This window comes from Misgurnus anguillicaudatus, chromosome 4 (genome assembly GCF_027580225.2).
Source record: "Misgurnus anguillicaudatus chromosome 4, ASM2758022v2, whole genome shotgun sequence".
NCBI lineage: Eukaryota > Metazoa > Chordata > Actinopteri > Cypriniformes > Cobitidae > Misgurnus > Misgurnus anguillicaudatus.
In genome coordinates, this window is record NC_073340.2 from 12,140,777 (window position 1) to 12,165,009 (window position 24,233).

Here is a 24,233-nt window from a genome sequence, read left to right on the forward strand (position 1 = left end):
ATAGCGCCAGGGCAACAGGCTTTTAAAGGGGATGAGAGCTGAGACTGTCATTGGTTTATTGCACGTTACGCCCAAAATACTCCCATTACTCATTAAAAAAAGGACCTACCCTTTTCGACCACAAACCATTTTTCCTGTCGTTAAATTAGCAAAAGTGGATTCGGACACGCCCATTTAGACAATGCGCTTAGATCGTTAAAATAGGGCCCATTATTTTTTAAAATGAAGTTTTTCTGAAAATGGTACTTTCGCCCCCGCTCTCCCTAACACAGTTTACACACTTCATCTTTGATAAAGTAAATTGAACTAATTGTAACTTAAAAATTTTGTCGATCTTTTCCCAAAGGCTCAGCCTGTGCCAACTGAAGCTGTGAAGAATATTATAGGGAATCGTGCAACCTTCAGCCCCATCGTGACGGTTGAGCCTCGCAGGAGAAAGTTTCACAAGCCCATCACCATGACCATTCCTGTACCTCCTCTATCTGGAGAGGGTGTGCTCAACGGCTACAAAGGAGATACAACACCCAGTCTCCGTCTCCTCTGCAGTATAACCGGTAAGATCAGCGTAGAGTCTGGTGTATAATAATGAAACTCCACTCACACAACTTACAGTATAAATCGAGTTATTTGTACTTGACGCCGTTGCAGGTGGCACATCACCGGCTCAATGGGAGGACATCACTGGTACAACACCACTCACATTCATGAATGACTGTGTGTCCTTCACCACAAACGTTTCTGCCAGGTACTGAAAAAGAAACCTCTGATCTTTTCTCTTTTAAAGTCTTTCTCTCACCTGCTCTATATCCATTTTTAGAGCGCACATGATGAGCTTTGTCTTGTCTCCAGGTTTTGGCTGGCAGACTGCCATCAGATACCAGAGACTGTGGGTTTGGCCACTCAGCTCTACAGAGAGCTCATTTGCGTGCCCTATATGGCCAAGTTTGTGGTGTTTGCCAAAATGAACGATCCGGTGGAGTCCAGCCTGCGATGCTTCTGTATGACGGATGACAAAGTGGACAAAACTCTGGAGCAGCAGGAGAACTTCGAGGAAGTGGCCAGAAGCAAAGACATTGAGGTGCATGATCTTGTTATTACTGTATATTTTAAATATGTATGCTAATTATTTTTATTATTTGAGAAATATTCATATTTAGAATATTTCAGAGAATAGTTTATAAACACATTTCCACATTTCTGTGTTAAGGGTTATTTGTGCAGGGCTAAAATGGTGGTTCGAAAACTCACTAGAGCTAGAGGTCTTCTCAGGTCCAAAGAAATGTACCTGACCCGAAATGGCCCAAATCACTTTTTACCCGAACCTGATGTGCATAAATAATTTTTTTTTAAAGAAAGACCCGACCCGAGACAAACCCAGAGAAAATTAGACCCGAGTCTGACCCGCACCAGTAGCAATTTTTTTAACCCGACTGGACCCGAATGTAAATGGCACCGTCATGTGTGCAGTCAGACAGAAAGAAATCCTGTTGGCCTGGCATCCAATTTGGCCCGCTGCTCTATTTATTTTTCCTTATTATCTGACGACGACACCAAGGTAACCGCTAAAATGTACATTTAAAATCTTAACGAAAAGTAACCTACCGCCAGCCACACAATGTCGCAAGGGCTCTTGGCAAGCAGAGGAGTGGTTAAAAAAGGACTTGATGCATACACGCGAGACAGTCCGGGTCTTCTCGGGTCTATTCGGCAAAAACACATTCATTTTAAAAAACCTGAGACCCGATGGCGCTAATATTATACCCGACTGATGTCTAATGCTGCGTTCACACCAGCCACGGTAGAGGCGTCAAGCGCGAGTGATTTCAATGTTGAGTCAATGTAAAGACGCGTTGATGCGTTAGCCAATCAAGAGCTTGCTCTAATAGTGACGTGATTACAGGAAGCGAGTCGCAGAAGTGGAGCCCCTCCCAAGACACGAATTTCCGCATGAATTTCTCGATGACTAGAATTTCACATGTGGCTTTAACTCGCGAATGAAGCGAGTACACTCAAAATGTTCAAGGTTCTAACTACGCGCCTAGACGAAAATTTGACACCTCAAACGCGTCTAGTGTGAACCCACAGTAAGGCACACTTGAAACTTTTAGACTCAAACCCTCTCGTGCCAGACCTCAGGTTTTCCAATCTAAGTGGACCCGTGAAGACCTCTAACTAAAGCTACCAAGCATGGCCCCGCCCCTAACACAATCGCGAGCATCTATTCAGGTTGTAGCGTTATTTAAAGGTTGAGCAAGACGGCAGATTCCCCCGAGTGGGTGTGGCTTCAACGCCTCCAGCAGACACGCCTCCACCATTTGAAAGCAGATAATCTTCTTGTTTTTTCAAGATTTTGATAACTTTGAATTACTTGCCGTTTTTGATTTATTATCATTTGGCTGGGTGGGTGGTTAATAACACATGTTTCTGTGGTGTGACTAAGAACACATTTAATATCGGATTTCACACTGACTTTAAGGTTGCATGTAAATGTTTTATTTAACAATGTACTCCTGGCTGTTTTAAAGGTACTAGAAGGAAAACCCATTCATGTGGACTGCTACGGCAATTTGGTACCACTGACCAAATCTGGACAGCAGCTGGTTTTTAACTTCTACGCATTCAAGGAAAACAGACTGCCATTCTGTGTGAAGGTACCTGCTCTCCAGTGGATACATCAAGAAAATTATCAATATAACAACTACTAATAATATTAAAGAAGTACATTTAAAGGTGCCGTAGAATGTAAAACTGTATTTACTTAGGCATAGTAATAAACAGAGTTCTGTACATGGTAATGACATATTGTGAGCCTCAAACGCGATTGTTTCCTTCTTCTTATGTAAACCTCGTGCATGCAAAAGATTGCTGGAAAACAGACCAATCTCAACATAACACCGACTGTGATGTTACAGTCATGATGTACGCCCCAATGTTGTTACAATTCTAAAAATAGTTGTTGTGACTGCTGAGTTGGCACTATATGCTAGTTAATGCTATATGCTAGCATTTAGGTTGAAGTTCTACTATTGTCAAACTTACCACTCAGAAACCGCCAATCTCCGAATAATTGTTTATATCTTAAAATATGTATCTCCATGTTTGATACAGACTCAAACATAAGGTATGTTTACACACAGAGCTACTGAAAAGAGCTGCTCTGAGAAACAGCCAATCAGAGCAGAGCTCAAAATAATTATTCATGACTCTTTCAAATAAGGTAATAATAGACCATTTCATTATAAAGGAAAAACCTAGGGTTGTAAATGGGCATGTAAAAATGTTTCTGGATCATTTTTGCACTTAATAAACCACAGACCTTCTATGTAGAACAATTTAACAGATTATTTCAATGCATTCTTTGCACCTTTAACATTTTCATAATACAGTAATGAATATCTTTATATCAAAATACAATAGTTTTTCTTTTTTATCAGAATTCAAATGCATTATATTAATGACAATGGGATATTTAAAGCAAAATTTACTTTTTTAAATTTAATGATTTGATCCATTATCCTTTTTGTTGTATGAAGTCTGCTTTGTGTAGCGTTAATGTCCGAAACTGAGATTCATCCCAAGCATTTCATTGGCCAGCGTACACTGTGTGTAACCTAAGCAAATAACACCTACACTTGTCCTCTGAAGGTCCGGGACAGCAGCCAGGAGCCATGTGGTCGCCTGTCCTTCCTGAGAGAGGTCAAAACTTCTAAGGGTCCCGTTCAGACCCCTATCTGTAATTTAAACATCACACTGCCAGGACTCAAGAAGGTAAGACACTGAACTGTGGTCATCTGCGTCATATCATGCCACCTTCATACTCAGGAAAGTTAGAGCAGTGTTGTAGGCACTAAGGGTTAAATTTGGCTCAGACTGCCTGAGTGTGTCTTTTATCTGTTTTAAGCTTCTGTCAGGTTGATGTTGTGGTTGTGATCAACCCAAATCACATGTTCGATTTGGATCACGCTTTGGCCAAAGGTGCACAAGCTTCTGTGGTTGCCGCTCTGTGCTTTTTTGTCTTTTTTTCACCCCTTTACGTTTGTCGCTGTGGCTTTGCGGTAACTTGATCTCAGTATGCTTTCAGTCACCTTTTTCACATCCTGATGTTTCTTTCCCCTGCTCTACATTATGTTATCCCCTCTGTTTCTGCAATGCATCTTGGGAACCGAAAGGATGCGGAATCGGACCCGGAAGAAGAGGTAATGGCGCTGTCCCCTCATTTCCATGTGGTGTGCTAGTTGCTTTTGCTTTGGGTTACTTGCTCTGTGAATACTTGATTTGGACGGCTTGGTCTAAGCAGTGTACTGTACATTTGGTGCACTGTAAATGTACTGCATGTGCTGCAATATTCTGCAGGCTTATTCATTCATACTTTAGGTGTTGTTGCCTAGACTGTTTGAGATCTAAGCAGTCCAACTTCATTTTAATCATGAAACACAAGCTAAACAAATCATTCATAAATAGTTTTACAGAAATTGAATGTTTACAATTGACATTTTCTTGGTTTTTTGTAAATATGACCCATTATTTGTTTGTTCTGTAACAGCATACTTTAGATCGGCACCCATGAGCACATTGTCGATCATAGTTATTCTTCCTCTTTCATAATCTTAATAATGAACGGAAATCACAGAATTTCCTTAAAATGTTCGACTCTATAGTCTGACCAGTCTCAGTATTTTAAATACAACTAATTATAATCTCATAGTAATTTTGAAACCGGTAACATTAGATACCAACCGTAAAATAATTGTTTTAGAACATAATTCAAGAATATCTTTGTTGAAAAGCTGTGATTATGTCATTGTTAGGAAAGCCGACCTGTTAATGGAGGAACTGATTGGAGGATTTATTGTTGTTGTTGTTACAGAATGAAAAACCAGAGCGACGTCATACCTTTGCATCTCTAGCCTTACGTAAGCGCTACAGCTATCTGACCGAGCCTGGAACGAGTGAGTGTGATGTTTTCACTAATATTTGAACTTGTTTGATTAAAGCTAACATGTTTCTTACTGTGACTCACATAAACTATGATATAAACATGATTGTTTGATCTGCACATTCTTATCATACATAAAACAGAGTTCACGTGCTTGTTTATTGGTTTTGTTTGCATGTCAGACATTGGTATTTTATTTGGTGTGCTGTGCTTGCATCGTGCTTGTGATATTATAATTTTATCTGTTCATCCCCCCACTGACAAGAATAATCATATATTGCAACATATTTACCATTTCACTTATGAGTTTGACTGACTTATTAATGTGAACTGCAGTATGGCATCAAAATAAAAACCATCTTGTTTTCTTTGATACCAGTCTTGCTCCTTTTGGCTTTGTGATTGTGCAACATTTTTTTCTTGGTTTATTTTTTATGGAAATGCATGAAGAGCTGCAGGTAGATTGTCTCTGGGGCTCTCACAGTTTGCACTGAATTGCCTGTCACCGAAGTTAATCAGACCTGCATGAAGCACAGAGATACTGTGAACTTTAAACTGTAGCAATTTAGGCTGCATTTGCCGTAATATGTTTTGCTGTAGTACAGGAACAAGGATGGGGTTTTTAGTTTGTTTGTTTGTTTGTTTTGGAGTCTTCTGTTTTGTTAAAATACCCGATTTGGGCAAAAACCTGTTTTGGATCAAACAGATAAAAGGCACTGTAGCAACTGAGGTTAGTCAGTAGTAGGAGAATTTAGCACATCGAAAGTCAAAAGTGAAATTGTTTTACTGTAATCCTGTGCATTTGTCTTGCCATTTTACGTTTTGTCATCGTTTTGCCTTTGTGCTTTGTTGGGCTTTCAGTTTTGTTTTGTGAACCCTTTGTGAACCATGGGTTTCTGTGGATTATCTTTATTTTGGCACCATCCTCATCTTCAGTTCCATTTCACGTCATAAACTGCTGTTCTACCTCCTTGTAAGACAATCCAAGCCACTGACCAATTTTTTCCTTCTGGTCTCTCTGTTTTTTCACCTTTTTGTTGAATTTCTGTTGGATTTCATTTGTCTGTTTAAAGAAACAGTTGAACGAAGCACAACAAGAACACTGCCTGCTGGTTACGCTCACAAACCTGTCTTTTCAACAAGATCTTACCAGGCATGGTCGTCTGCTCCTATTACCGTCCCTGGGCAAACAAAATGTGGACTGGGTTCCCTCTCCAGTTCACCTACCGTCACGCCATCTGCTTCGCCATTAAAATCTGTGTGGTCCGTTACGTCTACTTCTCCAATCAAGTCTACTTTGGGACCTTCAAATGTTTCCCCTACAAAGTCAGTTAGCGAAATAGCATCACCCATTAGAACATACAGGTCTATGTCATCTTCCATCAAGACTGTGGTTCAGCAATCCCAGAACCAAGTTCCAATTTCGTCCGGTGTCCTGTCGTCTCCGGGTAAAACTGGAACAGATCCCGTGTCCATTAAGGGGCTTGCTGCGTCACTTTCCTCAAGAGCTTACTTAAATTCATCATCTGCATCACTGCTAGAGAGAACTTTTCCTACAGTAACCCAGTCAGATTCTGTAAAGTCGACCCCAAATACATACGCATCTTTATCATTCAAATCAGCCCTGACCCCCACAAGTACAGCAGTGTCCTCAACCGCTCGAAATCTATCGAGCTTTATGTCTATTACACCTACCACAGACACAGCTAGGGAAACGATTCTGTCATCTCTTTCGTCAGCAGCAAAGCCTTCGATATCCAGTACAGAAACCACCCTGTTGAACGGATCCATTTCACCAGTAAAATATCCCTCCTCCACTGCATCTTCCCGTCTGTTTTCAGGAGGGACTAATAGTTTGCAGGAGCGAATACAAGCCACAACACAAGCAGCTACAGCCAGTGTTGGTGCAGCATTCACTGAGGCTGAGAAAACACTTGCCGGTTCTATGTTAAACTATAGCACTCTCAGATCTTCACCTTTTAGATCCAATTTGTCAAGTTCTGTTTATGAATCTCTTAGATCACCAGCCACCACCAACACATCAATATCATCCACTTCCATGACCGTGCCAGTATTTTCTGTGGTCAGCGTAATCCCTGAAGCCCAGAACAAGAAGGTAGCAGACAATATAGCAGTCACACCTCAGACACACACTCAAACACAGTCATCTAGACAGAAACCCTCAAAGCCATCACTGTTCATTTCCCCCGCAGCCCTAAGAGAAGCTGCGGCACCCACACTGACATCCAGTCAAGAGATTCTTAAAGATGTGGCAGATATGAAGGAAGATTTGATAAGAATGACTGCAATCTTACAAACTGACCCCACTTCAACTGCAACTAAAAGCTTCCAGTCATGTGTTTCTAAAGAGCCTAAGATGGAGGATGAGGAAACGTTCAGTTTGGTGGAGAAGGTTAAAGAAGACCTTGTCAAAGTAAGTGAAATTCTCACAAAGGACGTCCTGAATGAGGCCAAAACCTCAAGTAAAGACAGAGCCTCGGAAGATGAATGGGAAGAGTTCTCCAAAGATGAAATTGAGGAGGCACGGCAAAGTGCCCTTCGAACTTCGAATGATCTTGATTTTGCTAAAGTGGTCGATTATTTAATGAATGATCTAGGTGCTAGTTCCATCTCCAAAATAGCTGATGTAAAAAGCAGATACGATGAAATTAAAAAAGAAGGAGAGGAAAAACAAAAGCGCACCATAAAACCCGAGCACAAGCTCAAAATGCCCCCCACAGGTATGCGAACATCTCCCTCAGAGAAAGACCTGAGTAAATTAGCTGACACCTATAGTGGTACAGATGCTATCCTGGAATCCCCTGATGACTTTTCCCATGAACAAGACAAGAGTCCACTCTCAGATAGTGGTTTCGAAACCAGAAGCGAAAAGACCCCATCAGCACCTCAAAGTGCAGAGAGCACCGGACCAAAACCCCCTTTCACAGATGTGCCTATTCCCCCAGTCGTAACAGAAACCAGAACTGAAGTTGTTCACGTAATCAGAAGCTTTGAACATCCTGAAGAGCCCTGTGAAACACTAATGGACGAGGGAGCAACTTACAAGCCTCCTGCATGCCCTGAACCTGAGGCAACAGTTAGCTCGGTCAAAGATAAGGTTAAGGCCTTGCAAATTAAAAAAGTCAACTCTGAAGAGCTGGCATGCGTCAAAGAAGAAACCCATATTACCACGACAACTCGAATGGTCTACCACAAACCTGGCTTGGAAAGGAGTGAAGAACCAAAAATGACCTACCGAGACATAATGAAAGCTTTTCAGTCCGGAAGAGACCCTTCCAAAGAACTAGCTGGTTTATTTGAGCACAAACCTGGCCAAGATTCCATTAAAGGAGATGAATTGTCCCCGCGCTTTCTAGAAAAAGACAAAAAACCCAAAGTTGAACGAATAATTGAGGTACACATAGAGAAGGGCAGCACATCTGACCCAACTGAGGTCATAATCAGAGAGACTAAAAAGCATCCAGAGTTTATATGTAAAGGTGACCGAGGTCTTAAGGAGATTGTTGATAAGATTGAGGGTGATTATGAGGCTCTTCAGGATGAGGATGAGCTTATTGCCGAAGAATCACTGCCTTCATTTTTAGACACATCCAGAGTGAATACACCCGTCTCTCAAGATGAAGAGAGTCGTCCCAGTTCTGCTCAGCTTATTGCTGATGAATCATACAAAGCTTTAAAGCTTCTGAGCCAGCATTCTATTGAGTATCATGACGATGAGCTCTCAGAGCTAAGGGGCGAGTCATACAGGTTTGCAGAGAAAATGTTGCTCTCAGAAAAATTTGACATATCACATTCTGACACAGAGGACTCAGCTGCAGACCAGTCTCAGGTACAAGGGACAGAAGGCTTTTATGGAGAAAGAGTAGCTGGCCCCAGAAAGGAGTCCAAGTACAGGTCAGCAAGGGATTCGTCAGACAAATTAGGTAAATTTCCCCCACAAGATGAGCAGTATGACAAAGTTACAGTATTACATTACACCACAGAACCAGGTAGCCCCAAACATGCTGTCTGGATGCGTTTTACTCAAGATAGACAGGACAGGAATAGAGAGAAACTCATTTATGAAGACAGAGTAGATCGAACTATTAAAGAGGCAGAGGAGAAACTGAGCGAAGTCTCACAGTTTTTCAGAGACAAGACAGAAAAGCTTAATGATGAGCTGCAATCCCCTGAGAAAAAGAAACCAGTAAAACTTTCACAGGAGACGAGGTCAGGGCCTAGCTCTGTGTGCAGCAGCCCTGAGAAAAAGCAAAAGAGTCCAGAATGGGACAAAAGCAGGCAAAAGCTCTTTGGCAGTACAAACGAAAGAAAAGGCTCCAGTCTGCCAAACAGTCCCGAGAGACAAATGTTGTCACGCTTCAGTGAGGACAAATCAAAACAGGACGATGCTCCTCAGCAGTCAAAGACAGGTATTGCAGGCCCTCCGGTTCCAGTGAAGACTTCTAAAGTGAGCTCATTTAGACAAAAGCTTGAAACAGAAGCACAGAAACAAGATAAAAATGTGCCTACAGCACAATTAAAACAACAGGGCAAAACATTACCAGAAAGTAAATTACCTGTATATCAGTTTTCTGCTAGTTCAAAAACTTCAAAGGCTGAATTTGCCAATGAAGTACAGACGCCTTATAGAAAATCAGCAGAAAACGACAAAAGTACAGTAGCCATCGAGAGTAGCAAAGCTCAAGAATGGTTGTCTCAAAAGCAGCCAGGTGAAAAATCATTATCTGAAATCTTGACCAAATCAGATACCTTTACGACCAGACCCTCTGTAATGGAACATAAGAGCGAGAAAAAGGTTGAGAGAACCCAAGTTCACTCTAATGGCCTTAAAGATGGATCTATAACCAAAAGTCATAATGTAACAGATCATGACAAAGGGCAGCAGGTTTTTAAAAGTGATGCTAAAAATGAGATCAGTAAAACAAGTGTTTCCTTACCTAAAGATAATCTCAGTAGGAACGACTCTGAAATAAAGACCTTTAAGAAAAAGATTGAATCTCATATTCCTGTTAGAACATTATCTGGTTCAAATAAAGTGAATCAAGACACATTACCTAAACAATCTGAAAAGAGCCAATCACACATACCTACCTTGACCAAACCAAGGATTCAGGGCCGTGTAGAGTTACAGAGAGAGGAAGCTGTGACAAAGAAGTCTCAAGATATCTCTGCAGAAGGTAAATCAACAAGCGGTTTACATGACACTAGCTCATTGGAAAAAGTATCAACTAGAGAAAGTTTCAAAGGGTTGAAATCTTTACCAGTCTATGTAAGCATGCAAGTTGGAAAACAGTCTGAGAAAGATACACCTGGAGCAATTAATAGTACAGTCAAAAAGATGGTTAGCTCAGAAACTAGAACGATTTACACAGTTAAACAGAAACAGCCCACATCACCTCAAGGCAGCCCTGATGATGACACTTTAGAGCAGTTCTCTTTTATTGATAGCTCAGGCAAAAGTCCAATGACTCCAGATACCCCAAGCTCTGAAGAGGTCAGCTATGATCTTACCTCAAGAACCCCTGACTCTTTTATTGCATTTGTGCCAGGTATTGCTAGCCCAATAGCAGAAGTTTCAGAGGAGTCAGATAATAGTGAGCAAGGCAAACGTTTTTCTTTTAGAGAACCAGAGAAAACAGCCAATGGAAAACATGAAACTGGCAATGTGACAAAAGACAAACGAGTTGCGTATATTGAGTTTCCTCCTCCACCTCCATTGGATTCTGATTCGTCACAGACTGAGAAGAAGGGGTCGACACCGTCCTCGGAGGCTGAGACTGAGATGATGGAAGTAAATCTCCAGGAGCGGTATGATAAACGTCGACTTGCTGAACCCATAATAAGAGTCCAGCCACCATCTCCTGTGCCCCCAGGAGCTAATGACAGCGATTCAGATGAGGATGAATCAATCTTTAAACCAGTTCCAGTAAAGAAATATACCTTTAAGATTGATGAGGAGAAAATTGAAAAGGAAAGCCAATCAAAAGAACATGACAAGAATGGAAACCATAAAGAACCAGAGGGAAATGATAATGGAAAAGCAAATGATAATGATTATGAACCAAATGGCAATGATCAGTCCATCACAGATTGCTCTATAGCGACAACTGCTGAGTTCTCGCATGACACAGACGCTACAGAGATCGACTCTCTGGATGGATATGAACTTCAGGATGAGGATGACGGTCTAAGTGAAAATGTTACTAAATCATTTGGTTTTCCCAATGACAACAGAATAGATATTTGGTCGTCAGATAATATGACTAGGCCAAGTGACCGCTGCCAAAGCAAACTTGAAGTCATTGAAGAAGAATCACCAGCTGAGGAGTGCAGAAAGACCAAAGAGAACATTGATCCCTCAAACAAAAGAAATGGAAAAGACGGTGGAAAACAATCAGATCAGGGTTTGTCGGATACGTACTTCAGCTACAAGCTAGATGAGGAGTTTAATACTCCTTTCAAAACTGTTGCAACAAAGGGTTTTGATCCTTGGTCAACCAAAGGAGGGGAAGATGAAGTTGTGGATGCTAGAATTAAAGATGACGAGCCCAAGCCCTTTGGGTTAGTGGTAGATGACAAGTCTACAGCGACAACCCCTGACACGACTCCTGCGAGAACCCCGACTGATGAAAGCACACCAACTAGCGAGCCCAACCCTTTCCCGTTCCACGAAGGGAAGATGTTTGAGATGACCCGCAGTGGTGCGATTGACATGAGCAAACGGGATTTTGTTGAAGAGAGGCTTCAATTTTTTCAGATTGGTGAGCATACATTGGGAGGGAGGATAGGGGATGGGGTCAGAAAATCAAATGTAGTCACCTCAAATCCACAGATAGTCGAAAGAGCACAGGTTGTTAAGCTGGAGGACAACACGGTTATACCGTACAATATAATTCAGATATGCACTCAACCCCCAGACAAATCTCAGGACATGGAGCCTCCTCCATATTCAGAAGTCAGCTCTAATTTATGTTCTTCTTTTAAAGTAGGACTCAGGTCTTCCAGTGTTGAGAGGAACTATCTTGTTTGTGTAGACAGTTGTAAAGGCCAAACGCCAGGACCAGAAACATGTATAGAAAGCCAGAACAATCAAAACTCAGACACGTCAGGGGCAATGCTGCAAACATGCATCCAGAAAGACTGTGATGATTCCAGAAACTACAATAATGTTGAGGCTTTAAATGTTGGAACTCAGTGCTTGCAACACAGCAGTGTAGAAAGCAATAAGCTGTCAATGTTTGGTACATGTCAAGATGTTAACCCATGTAACAATTCGCTCAAAATAGACACTTTTAGAAATTATAGTATTCAGAAAAATACAGCAATGATTTCCCAGTGCAAGGATATTAAAAGCAAGCCAAGAAAGTCCAGATTGCCAGTGAGAGCACCGCATAAACCATTGGATTGTAAAAATCATAGCATCACATCGAATAAGAAGCTCAGACCAGTAGCCAGGAATCGATTAGATCCATTCCCAGACGTAAAGCCTAAATCTAGAATTCCAATGATGAAGTTGAAAAATGTTAGCTCTTTAGCTGTAGGTAAATGTAGGACTACAACACTGGCCAATCAGAAGGGTAATGCACAGCCAACCAAAGTTATAGCTAACAAAAACATTTCAAAAACAGGCCAGATTAGTAGATCAGGCAGTAAATGTGGACAGAAGCCTTTACGTGAAGTTTCCAAAAGCACTAGTAGCGACTCAAAGCATAGTGGCACAGTGAAGCTTCTGGACCGCCTGTCCAGCGACGAGAAAAAGATGCAGGCATATGATAAAGATGATGAAAGCAGCACATCAAGGAACACGTCTTTATCAGAACCATCACAACCCTCCGGTACATCCAGGTGCGCTAGAGACGTGAGGTCACAGGTTGAGCAGTCCGGCAGAGACAGGAGGAGAAGGAGGAGTAAGAGGACTGATGGAGGTGAAGGCAGTCAGGGTGCTGGGCCTCAAGTGGCCTCCGGCGTGGAGATCGAGCCTAGTTTGTAAAATTTTCCACTTGTACTGTATGATCTTAGTTGCATGAGCCGTTGTGATTGCCTGTGATGTGATCTGACTGTAAATGTCATCTTTGTCATGTCGTCATCTCTCTCTCTCTTATGTACTTGTGTACTGGTCTCTTGTTTCCAGATCTTTCTACTGATTAGTCAGTTTTACTGTAGCATGCCAGTGTTAGTAGGCCGCTGGCCGTTCTCATTGGTTTCTAGTCTTTGTGAGGTGCTTAGGAAATTTCTAGATGTTATGAGCCCACGCAGTCACACAGTCCTAGTACAGCACCGAATCTACCCGCATGATACTCTGAATCTACAATGTGCTGTATATTTCATTTGTGATTTGTTATGGTAAGATTTTAATCTTAAATTAGATTGGTATGCATTTAAATTTAACTCTTTTAAAACCACTGACAAGCTAACCAGGCAAGATCCAAAGTGTTTTGGAAACTCTTATCTGATCAGTACGTCACACTTGACATAAAACATATTCTTCTCCAACCTATTGATTGTCTGTGCTTGATCAGAAAAGTGTAGTTTAATTTATATTACTTTTTAACCTCCTCTTTAACATGAAAAGGTTTTATAAGGTGTTTATTATTTTCCGTCTTCTCCTCTCAGGCCCTCAGAGTCCCTGTGAAAGGACAGATCTGCGTATGGCAATTGTGGCGGATCATCTTGGCTTGAGCTGGACCGGTAAGATCTTGCAAAAGACTGAGAAAGGACACCACCTAGAGGACAAAGTGCCTCAACCTCTCTTGCACAAAAATGCAATATATTTTTAATTTTTGATTAAAATGTCCTTGTGATAATATATGCTGGCTTTATATAATTTTTTCTCTGTATAATACTGTTGTATAAGTTCAGTATTGTGTTGTTTTTACTCAGCGTGGTTGTTGCTGTGATCAGTAGGGTGTGTCATCTGCAGTCACTGCAGTACTCTGCACATGTGTACAGGGGCGAGGCACAGACCGACGAGATTGTTAATCTATTTTTAATGTGTTGCAGAAATGGCCAGGGAAATGGAATTTTCGGTGGATGAGATCAATCAGATCCGTGTGGAAAACCCCAATTCATTGACAGCTCAGAGTTTCATGCTGTTAAAGAAATGGGTTAGCCGAGATGGTAAAAACGCTACGAGTAAGTCTACGTTTTATAAATGAGGGTATGGAGAGATGTTTATGGGACCTGGTTGAGTATAGGATTTATGTGATTATTGTTCATCATATGTGAGTCATTCTTTTTTCTCTCTCTCTCTCTCTCTCTCTCATTTCAGCGGATGCCTTATCTGCAGTCCTGACTAAGATCAATCGGTTGGATATTGTGACATTGCTGGAAGGGCCGATATTTGACTATGGTAACATATCAGGCACAAGATGTTTTGCAGATGATAGCGCAGTTTCCCAGGAGCAGGCTGATGGTAAAGTTTAGCCCCATCTACCTGAACTCTATTTCTCTATTTCTCTCACAAATCTGTAGATTCATAGAAACATCATGGCAAAACATTTACTGCTCTAAATTTAAACCCGGTATAAACTTAAACTCAAGTTTAAGTTTAAATCTCAATTTATTAGATTCCCCACAAAATAAACACTGTATTCCAGGCTGGTATTTCACCGGTCAGGGATGGGTGTGGTCTTATTTATTGCGTTCGATTTGTATGTTTGTATGAAAGCGTTAAGCATGCAGCTACTGTATACGTTACATAAGCCGATGCTGAATCGAAACTTAATCCCATCGTAATAATAAACAGTGGAAACTACAAGAAGTTTTAAGTGGAATATTTGTGAAAGCCTCACAACCACAATCGACACGAAGCTCAGCACATATCCCAAAAATTTAAAATGCATCCTTATTAAACCTTAGTTTTACTTTCCGTATTAGTGCAGCCTCACAATTAGTCGCGGCTAATCGTTTGCAGAATAAAAGTTTTTGTTTACATAATATATGTGTGTGTACTGTGTATAATAATTATGTTTATATAAATACACACACATACATGTATAATTATATATGTATAATTATATATATATATATATATATATATATATATATATATATATATATAGATAGATAGATAGATAGATAGATAGATAGATAGATATAGATATAGATATAGATATAGATATATATATATATATATATATATATATATATATATAGATATATATATAGATATATATATAGATATATAGATATAGATATAGATATAGATTATATATACATTTAAACATGTATATACACATGCTAATGTTTCTTAGTTATATACATGAGTGTCTGTGTGTGTATTTATACATAATTGTTGTACACAGTACACACACATATATTGTGTGGGCAGGGACTTTTGTTCTGCAGGCGATTGGTTGCGACTAATCGTGAGGCAGCACTATTCCGTATTAAAGATTTTGGTAAAAATATTTAAAAATACTTGCAGACCCTGCTGAAGGATCTAGCTAGGACCAGCATAAGGTGGTGAGCTGGTTTTGGCTGGTCTCCCAGCTTGGTTTTAGCTGGTTATGCTGTTGTAGGAAGCTGGTTTTGCTGGTGTAGCAAGCTTTTGGTCACTTTGGTCAGGCTGGAAGACCAGCTGGCCCACCAGCATGACCAGCTTTGTCAGGCTGGGAGGACCAGCGTAAACCACCTTAAACCAGCTAAAACCAGCTACCACCTTATGCTGGTCTTGGCTGGATTTTTCAGTAGGGGAACTCTGCAAAATTACTGCAAAAAGTAAGAAAATAATTTGATGTAATTTCCATTTGCATGTGCTTTGATGGGGTTTAAGAAGAGGTTCATGCTAATGCGATAAATACAAAATTATGTTTATGTGTATATAAACTACAGTAAACTCCCTGGAACACAATAGCAACAATAACACTTTCTCTATACTTTAGATTTTTCTCTGAGATATATTAAAAATACATGAAAACATAATTCTAGTATCTAACCTGCTTTAACAGCATGATTGCCTTCATGTTTCTCTTTGTGTATTGTTAACAGCAATACAGTAGTATAATAAGTATAAGCTACAGTATATCAATAGCATGGCTCTGGCTATTTAATGGAATGTCTGCTTGCTGTCGAGCTGCCTGATCCTCCAGTATCCCAGAATCCTCTGAACCTTCCTGATATAGCGCTTCTGCTGCCAATCCAGACCTACTGCTCTTCCACTGCAAATCAACTTTTTGCATAGCAACACATTTATCTCTGATCGCTGTGGGACAACGCTGTCCAGCACAGTGACTCCTTCTCTTCTCTGTAGTGCATCGAAACCTGCACTATGCACTATGCTTTCTATACACCTGCTGTCATAAATCACATCGCATCCTCATCTTTATATTACCTATATAAGCCAGCAACACCTTTCTAATAAAACTAATTTTTTTTCTTACAAACCCCACCCCATATTTCTGCACTCTGGTGTCTGTGATAGTTCCTGCTGCATATAGTTTATCTACTTTATTTCCTGGATCTGAAATATTGAGAGATCCACAATCTCACTCTGTTTCCTCTTGTCCATCGTCACTCATCTTCCTCCGTTTACGCCAAGACCCCTCTGTTCCTGAACTTTATATTTAGTGTTGTCATTGTAGGCCTTTGAAAATTACATGGTAAACTATGGTATAAAATAGCTATAACTATACTTATGACTAGGGCTGTCAAAAGATTAATCGTGATTAATCTGTATTAATTGCATACAAAAGAAAAGTTTGTTTTTGCAATATATGTGTATATGTGTATATATATATATTCAGATTTTTATATATTGTATTATATATATAAATAATATATATACTGTATATATATACAGTGTATATGTATATGTATATACATAAAAACATGTATGTGTGTATTTATATATAAATAATAATTATTTTATTTTGTATCACTGTAAAAAAATGCCGCACGAAGTTGTAACAACTTGGTTTTGCAAGTCAATTCAACCTACTATTTTATGTTTTGGCTTTAAAAAAGTTACATAACTTATATATTCAAGTTGAAATTGTTTAACTTAATTTTTTAAGTTAAAATAACATAAAATATGTGTTGATTCGACAAAAAACGGCAAATTTTTTACAGTGTATGATTAATTGGGATTAATAGCCCTACTAATGACACTATATGTTGCTTACATTAATGCTTGACCTGTAATAGAATATTCTGGGTTGCTTTCGGCCATTCGCGGCGGACTGTTGACTACCACTGAAAACAATTAAAGGGACCTTTTACCCAAAAATGGAAATTCTTGTTGTTCTAAGCCTGTATGAGTTTTTTTATATTAAACACAAAAGAAAATATTTCGATGAACGATGGTAACGACACAGTCAATGGCACCCATTGCCACTGTATGATTGTTTATACAATTTACCATATTAGAGCTATGTAGTATAAAGCCTCGTTCAGACCACCAGCGACTTTCTTGCTGTGTGTCACATCTCCTTCAATAAGGTGTTTTTAAATCTGGTTGTCAAGTACCGTAAGTCAAGTACCAATTCAGTAACTGACGGGAGAAGGATGACGTTAACTCCACTGTTTCCGAAAATCGCTCATCATTTGCATAAAGTTAAACTTTTCTTAACTTTCTCGCATCGCTGGACACGCCCATCTGGTCGCCAGGGGTCACTTTCGCTCGTGTCGCCATAAGTCACCAAGCTTCTTTCCGAATATACTGCACGTTTCTGTATTTGTTCATGTTGTGAGAATTTGCAACGCGTTTCTGTATTTGTATGTGTTGTGAGAATTTGCAACACATTTTTGTATTTGTTTGTGCTGCGAGTATCTGCAGCACAATGGGCCTCATTGTGCTAAACACGCACAGGGAGCTACGTAAATTAATGCAGTATATATTTTTAAGCTTGAACGGCTTTTTAAAGCTATTGAAAGTTGTTAACGCTTTAAAGGGCAAACTATAGTAATTGCTATAAGTAGTAAATATTAAATATTTTTTTTCTGTGGGTAAAACATACATCTTAACACCTACTCAAAACTTGCGTACACGAGGTGAAACCTGACGTAAGATTTGATCGTAGTCACCGCTCACATCTATATTGATAAATGACACATTTTGCTTGGAAACAACCGTACGCACAGTTTTCTGCCATAGGATCGTTTCATAAATGAGGCCCATTGATATCCATAGTATAAGAAAACAAAGTGGGTGCCGTCAACTGTGTGGTGTCATTTATCAAAATATCTTCTTTTGCATTCAACAGTTATCACATTTTGTTACCACAAGTAACCAAGAATATTCCTTTAAACTTGAGAAAGATGGGGCTTGGTACATTCTGTATACCTGTAACATCTCCATGAGATTTTCAAAGGCCGTTATCATTGCATCTGTGTTGTTGTGGCGTTTTGGTGTTTGCCTCCATCTCCCTGTGTTGTATCACTCAGGTTACCAGAACATTGAGCTGGAGCTCAAGAGTCCCTCAGTCCTGTCTTACGAGCCCCCTACCCCTCTACGTCAGGATGATTACTTTAGTGAGGACGGTAGGCTAAACTTCCCAGCTAGTGCCCCTGTTAGACCCAGTGAACTTAACCTGCAAACCACTAGCGGCCCGGTGTCTGCCGATGCCAAGCCTCCTACTGTCATGCAGGAGGACACCTCAATTGGAGGTCGAGAATCCTTGGGCCAAGAGGACGACAACCTCGGTGTCGGCCGAGAACCTGTGGTGTCTTATTCTGAACGCGAGGTAATGTCAAAAGAACTGGACGTCTTTCCAAGCAGCCCGGTGAGAGAGCAGAAGGAAGCCCAACCCGAAGCCACTGTTTGTTCCTCAGCTGTAGAGAGCAGCAAGTCGGGTTTTGACGAGGAAGATGTGACCCAAGAAAAGATCAAGTCTCTCTTGGAAAACATTAAATTGGAGGAAGGCTCAGAGGATGTGGAGATGACTGAGGAGAGGCTTCAGGAGATCCTCTCACAAGTGCAGCTGGCAGAAAACGATTTGTCTTCAATTTCAGGTTTGCAGGGTGAGACGTCTGGCGCAAAGGCGACGGTAACATCTTCAGCCAGAGGACCGGGTACTGATACGCAAGGGCAAAGAGAGTCCAGGTAAGAACCATTACCTTAATCGATCCTGATATCCACCTGTGATGGTCTTATTCCACAAAGTCAGCAGGTTAGGTGTTGAGTAATGTACTTTAAACTTTGATGCCACACAGCCAACAGCCGCTGCCCACAACTGCTGGAGTGCAAGGTGAGAAGCAAAACGGAGAACATCCAGAGCACCACGAGCTTCTGTCGAAGGGCAAAGCAGAGAAAGAATCTGGATGGGAGGAGGTGAGCAGTGAGGTTCTGGAGGACAGAGGAACAGGATCAATCAATGAGAAGGATGGCGTACCTTTTTCTGAAGTCCAGGTACAGTGCTTTTTCAAAAACCTTGAAAAGCTGAAAACAAAGGCCAAAGCCGCCTTTCCACTGTACATGAAAGTAATTAGTTCCCTGTGGAGTGTCGCAAAGGTGCTTTGTGGGGTGCCAACCATCTGCGGATGCGTAATTTTTGGATACAATTTGAGCTTTTAGATGCGTTAATTTGTAATAAATTATTCATTTGATATGTTCTCTCCAAAAATATAGCTGTCTTTGTCATATATGCATAGCTTTTATTATGAATTTTAATTACTTGCATTCATTTATTTATTCCACTATGGTGAATATTCGTAGATTGAAGGCTATTGCGCTGGAATGAGCTTCTCTACCATGTTGGCACCGAGGGGCAACCTTCTGATCTCTCTGATGAAGCCAATATGGAAGTGACTTAAACTGCAATTCATCGACTGGCCGCTAGAGCCAGGCTCCAAAAGGGGGTCAATTCCCATATACCCCCATTTTAAAATGTCCAACTTTACAGTAGAAAGTAATATGTTTACAGCCTGGTTCAAATTTTTTTGTAACTCCTCCGTTTAAATTATATTAAGCTTTAATGTTCTGCATAATTAAGGGCGTGGCCACTTGAGTGAGGGGTGAACAGCCACTGCGGTCACTAGAATCGCGCTAGGCGGGCGTGGGTTCAGCAACCAGACACCTCAGCTTCACACACGTCCCACCTCGTTACCCAATTTCGGATATCCGCGAGTTATGGCGGCCAAGATGGCGACGGCAGGCAGCGCCTACTTTAGGCTTCAAAAACGATCTTCAGAAACCAATGGGTGACGTCACGGACACTACGTCCATCTTTTTTTACAGTCTATGGTTGGCACACATTTAAGATGAAGCTGAAATTTCATTATGACTGCCACTAGGAGTTGAACTCCAACAGTCGTGTCCGAATGTAGTGTACAGTGGAAAAGCAGCATAATAGTGTATCTCACTCTGTTTTCTAGTTTATTACACTGTAAATCAGACATTTTTATTGCTGCAGTGCATTTTCTACAAATTTCTATAAGACAATGTAAAATGACTTCAGATGTTTACCAAATACACTATTTAGGGCCAGATTTACTAAGAGCTTGCCCCAGCACAAACCATAATTTTGGCATTAAATAGCGATTGTCAGGATTTACTAAAGACACCCAGTGGATAATTAGGGCTGAAAAGGTGTGGTCACAGTTACGTCACCGCAAGCTGCGCGCGCAATGTGGTGGCAGAAAAACAGTGAAAAAAGAATCGAGAGCACGTGGTACAAGGCAGAGGATTTTTTCTAAAATGTTACAGTTCATTTGGAATGCCAGAGGAAAATATTATTCAAAAATATTGTTTGCCAAGCCATTTTATTTTTTATTTACTTAAAGGGACACTTCACCCATTTGCATTTAGCTTTGTATAGTTAGAACCCCAGTCATGTTTTTGAATGATCATGCATCATTTTCTCAGTTGTCGCCGAAACAGGAGAAATACAGACTTCAGTGTTGCACTTCCTTCTTTCAATGATGTAAAAAGCATCATTTTGCATCATTGAAAGAAGGAAGTGCAATATCTTTGTTGAGGGAGTGAGACTAAAAACACCCCTTTTCTCAGTCAAATAGGCACCAAATTCTAAATGTATGTTACATTTCGACTACAAATATGACACACATTTAATAAAGATTAATGTTTCTACGGGTGAAATGCTCCTTTAAGGAAATAAAAAAGAGTCACTAGAAATCGTCACACAATAGCAGGTGTTTCAAAACGTCTTCATTTTTTGTCCTCCAGTTGTTTTTAGTGTACTATGGCTTTGTTAGCTGGGATTTCACACCCCAAATTTTCCGCAGTGATGTCCGTGGTGCTGAACTGAAGCACCTCAGGTGTTAGTAGATCACCCGCACCTCATCAGCTCTGCTTATTTGTGCTGCTCTTAGTAGATTGTGTTGGTCATTATGGAAATTAGCTGTTGCGCCTGTGTTATTTAATTTGCGGCTTTTTAGTAAAAAACCTTACCACTCCTATCTCCCCTTGTTGGATTTGTGCTCTCACGCTAATTTCCCCCGTTTAGTAAATCTGGCCCTTAATGTGCAATCGTGATAGTTAATGGTAAATAGCTTATCAGTGTCCCAGTGTATAGTGGATTTAGACTCTTGTTAGTGCTTTAATGGCTTATGGCTTCAAAAGGAATTTCTACATAGATTATCCAATATTAACCTTTACTAATAAATGAATTTCCAAGCATTGGGAGGATTTGTAACTTAAGTTAAAGGGGTAAAACATGGTGGCAGATGCACTGTAATGTGCTGACGTGACTCTAGCAGGGAGCTTGTAAGGATAATGAATCCAGCTCTGATGAAGAAGAGACCATCACCACCAGAGTTTATCGACGGAGAGTGATCCTCAAGGTACTGCGTGGGGTACTGCTGCAGATGTTTTGTGTTCATCTGTGTGCCGTGGATTTGCTGTGTGCTTTACCAGAGCCTGTGTATATGTATGGTAACTGCCAACATATTTGTTTATTATGAAACAAAAATTGGTTTTGAAACAAATGACATGCAAATAAAGCAGCCCTGTGATGGTTGATAAGTTTACTTTTATTGTAAAATGTGTAAAAAATAAAAATAAGTTCATGACATTAAAGGGATAGTTCACCCCAAAATGAAAATTTGGTGTTTATTCACTCACCCTCAGGCCATGCGATATGTTTGTGACATTATTTCTTCAATGGAACAATAAAGAAAATATTTTGATAATTCAAGTAAACGACTTCCGGCCCTTTGAGTGTTTAAAAGACAAATATATCCAATACAAAAGTACACATTGATATCTTGTGAAACCAGTCGATTGGTTTTTGCAAGAAATTGAAGGTTATTTACAACATTATTAGCGTTAATTCCTCTGCCAAACATGAGGACGATCTTCTTCTTGTGGATTTTGGTGGCGGTTGGCAAACCAGCCTCTCAGTGCCACCTATAGAGCGGGAGGGTAAAGCGCACTTCTTAGATATACATACACAGGAAGGAAGAAGCGCGCTTTACCCTATTGGTCTATTATATGGTTGTTGTCTGTTACTGTGCTTACAGTACGTTTGTTGGTGTTTGTTGGTGCAGTGTGAGCACGATTCCCAACATTAGTATTTGGATCAGAACAAATTTCAAATTCAGTCATGAAGCTCAACATGAGGATTGTCAAACTTAAGGCCCAAGAGTTGTTTATGTATGTATACAGTATACAAAATAAATGTATGTAATGTCTCCATGACAGTTTGCTGGCTTGCGCTTTGTGCCTAATCTCCAGCTTTGTTGAAGTGAACAATTTGTAGTAGGTTCTGTAGACTGTGTACTGTGATAAATGAGAGCGATGCTTTTTTGTTATCTGCGTTATAGACTCTGCACGGAGCTTGTGTGTGTTTGTGTCAAAGCTAAAAACGAAGTGATAGATTTGTGATTCTCATCATTCGTCCTACGTCTGTAGGGTGATCAGGCCAGAAACATTCCTGGCGAGACCGTGACAGAGGAGCAGTACATAGATGATGATGGAAACATGGTCACCAGAAAAGTAATGCCAATGCCCACCTTGTGCAGTCACTATTACCTCCACCCCAAACCCCCCTCATAAATCAGTACTACCAGGCATGACTTTACCCGCTTCTTTTAGGTCATTCGAAAAGTGGTGCGTCGTACAGCTGCTGTGGAGGAGCAAGGAAAGAGAAAGCGTGGGAAGCGCTCCCGACAGGCCGGTAGGGCCGGGGGGGACGAAGAGCAGGGCTCCGGGCCCCAAACAGTGCACAATGAGGTTGGGCTTGTGTGCGGTGTTAGTGTGAATTCACTGTATAACAAATCTAACTCGGGTGTTCTTCTGTGGGCTTGATGTGACTTTATTAACGGAGGACTGAGTAAATTGAACAGCTATTAGAATAGACATAGATGCAACGCTGCAGTACTTTACACTATTAAGTACGAACTGTCAGCTGTTAATTGTGCACCTCTTATTTTTGGACAGTGTTGCACTGGTTTTCTTACTAACTGATTTTATTTCAGCTCCTGTTGATGAAACTGCAGTGATAATGTTAAGGCTGTAGCCACATCTTGAACATTGGGGCGGACCAAAACATTCAGGCTATATGTATACAGAGTAAAAAAGTCTCATTATTGGGGGGCTTGTCCCCCTCAATGTCTGTGTGGTTACAGCCCTGGATAATGTCTGGTGTAATGCATCACAGCTCTCGAACAGCTCACTTATCATCTCTCTCTTTCTTTCTCTCGAACGTTGTCTCTTATTTTGCAGGCTGGTGAAAGAGCGAATGGCAAAAAGAAAGAAGAGAGACAAAGAGAGAAAAAGTGTCAATCGTAACAGTTGTGTGCACTTTCGGGTAAGCACTAAAAATATGAATGCTAAAAGATATAAATGCAGAGCTAAGTGAAATCAGACTGTAATCTGTGTAAAGCCATCAACACAACATTCAAGAGAAATGTGCTGTATAACAGTGAGTGCGTTTACATGCACATTCTTATTATGCTTAATAAACTGATAACACGTGAGGTCATGTAAATGCATAAAATGGTTTTCTTTTATCGGGGAAAGCCCATAAACAGCGTAAGCAAAAACGGATTGGCACAGGTAGTTTTTTGCTCCTTTCCCCGATTTCGCATGGCATGTAAACACCTTAACTGGCTTATCACGCTTTTGTCCATGTGCGCATGTCTCCGCGTGTGATGTTTTTATACACACTGAAATGTATAATATCGACGTTTTGACAGGACTAATATGTTAATTACGTATTTACAGACAGTGTTGGGGAAAGTTACTTTTAAAAGTATTGCATTACAATATTAAGTTAATCCCCCAAAACGTAAATACCGTAATTGTGTTACTTAGTTACTTTTTATGGAAAGTAATACTGACGTTACTTTAAAGTTTCTTTTGCGTTACTTTTTCTTA

General features: G+C 40.4%; 1 protein-coding gene across 15 annotated transcripts in view; it reads left to right on the forward strand.

Moving 5' to 3' along the window:
- Positions 1 to 24,233, forward strand: part of ank3b (ankyrin 3b) — a 134,584-nt gene that overhangs the window by 107,656 nt on the left and 2,695 nt on the right. For 6 of the 15 annotated variants that reach the window (XM_073866694.1, XM_073866697.1, XM_073866698.1 and 3 more), the window contains 17 exons: positions 347 to 554; positions 649 to 745; positions 850 to 1,078; positions 2,526 to 2,651; positions 3,646 to 3,768; positions 4,170 to 4,196; positions 4,868 to 4,949; positions 6,010 to 11,718; positions 13,571 to 13,645; positions 13,958 to 14,089; positions 14,226 to 14,369; positions 18,341 to 18,998; positions 19,109 to 19,304; positions 21,611 to 21,697; positions 22,767 to 22,850; positions 22,950 to 23,087; positions 23,580 to 23,664. In XM_073866694.1, the coding sequence (XP_073722795.1) occupies positions 347 to 554; positions 649 to 745; positions 850 to 1,078; positions 2,526 to 2,651; positions 3,646 to 3,768; positions 4,170 to 4,196; positions 4,868 to 4,949; positions 6,010 to 11,718; positions 13,571 to 13,645; positions 13,958 to 14,089; positions 14,226 to 14,369; positions 18,341 to 18,998; positions 19,109 to 19,304; positions 21,611 to 21,697; positions 22,767 to 22,850; positions 22,950 to 23,087; positions 23,580 to 23,645 (8,181 nt within the window). In that variant the 3' untranslated portion in view covers positions 23,646 to 23,664. The remainder of the gene's footprint in view (positions 1 to 346; positions 555 to 648; positions 746 to 849; positions 1,079 to 2,525; positions 2,652 to 3,645; positions 3,769 to 4,169; positions 4,197 to 4,867; positions 4,950 to 6,009; positions 11,719 to 13,570; positions 13,646 to 13,957; positions 14,090 to 14,225; positions 14,370 to 18,340; positions 18,999 to 19,108; positions 19,305 to 21,610; positions 21,698 to 22,766; positions 22,851 to 22,949; positions 23,088 to 23,579; positions 23,665 to 24,233) is intronic. The other 9 variants (XM_073866695.1, XM_073866706.1, XM_073866699.1 and 6 more) reach the window with 9 other exon arrangements.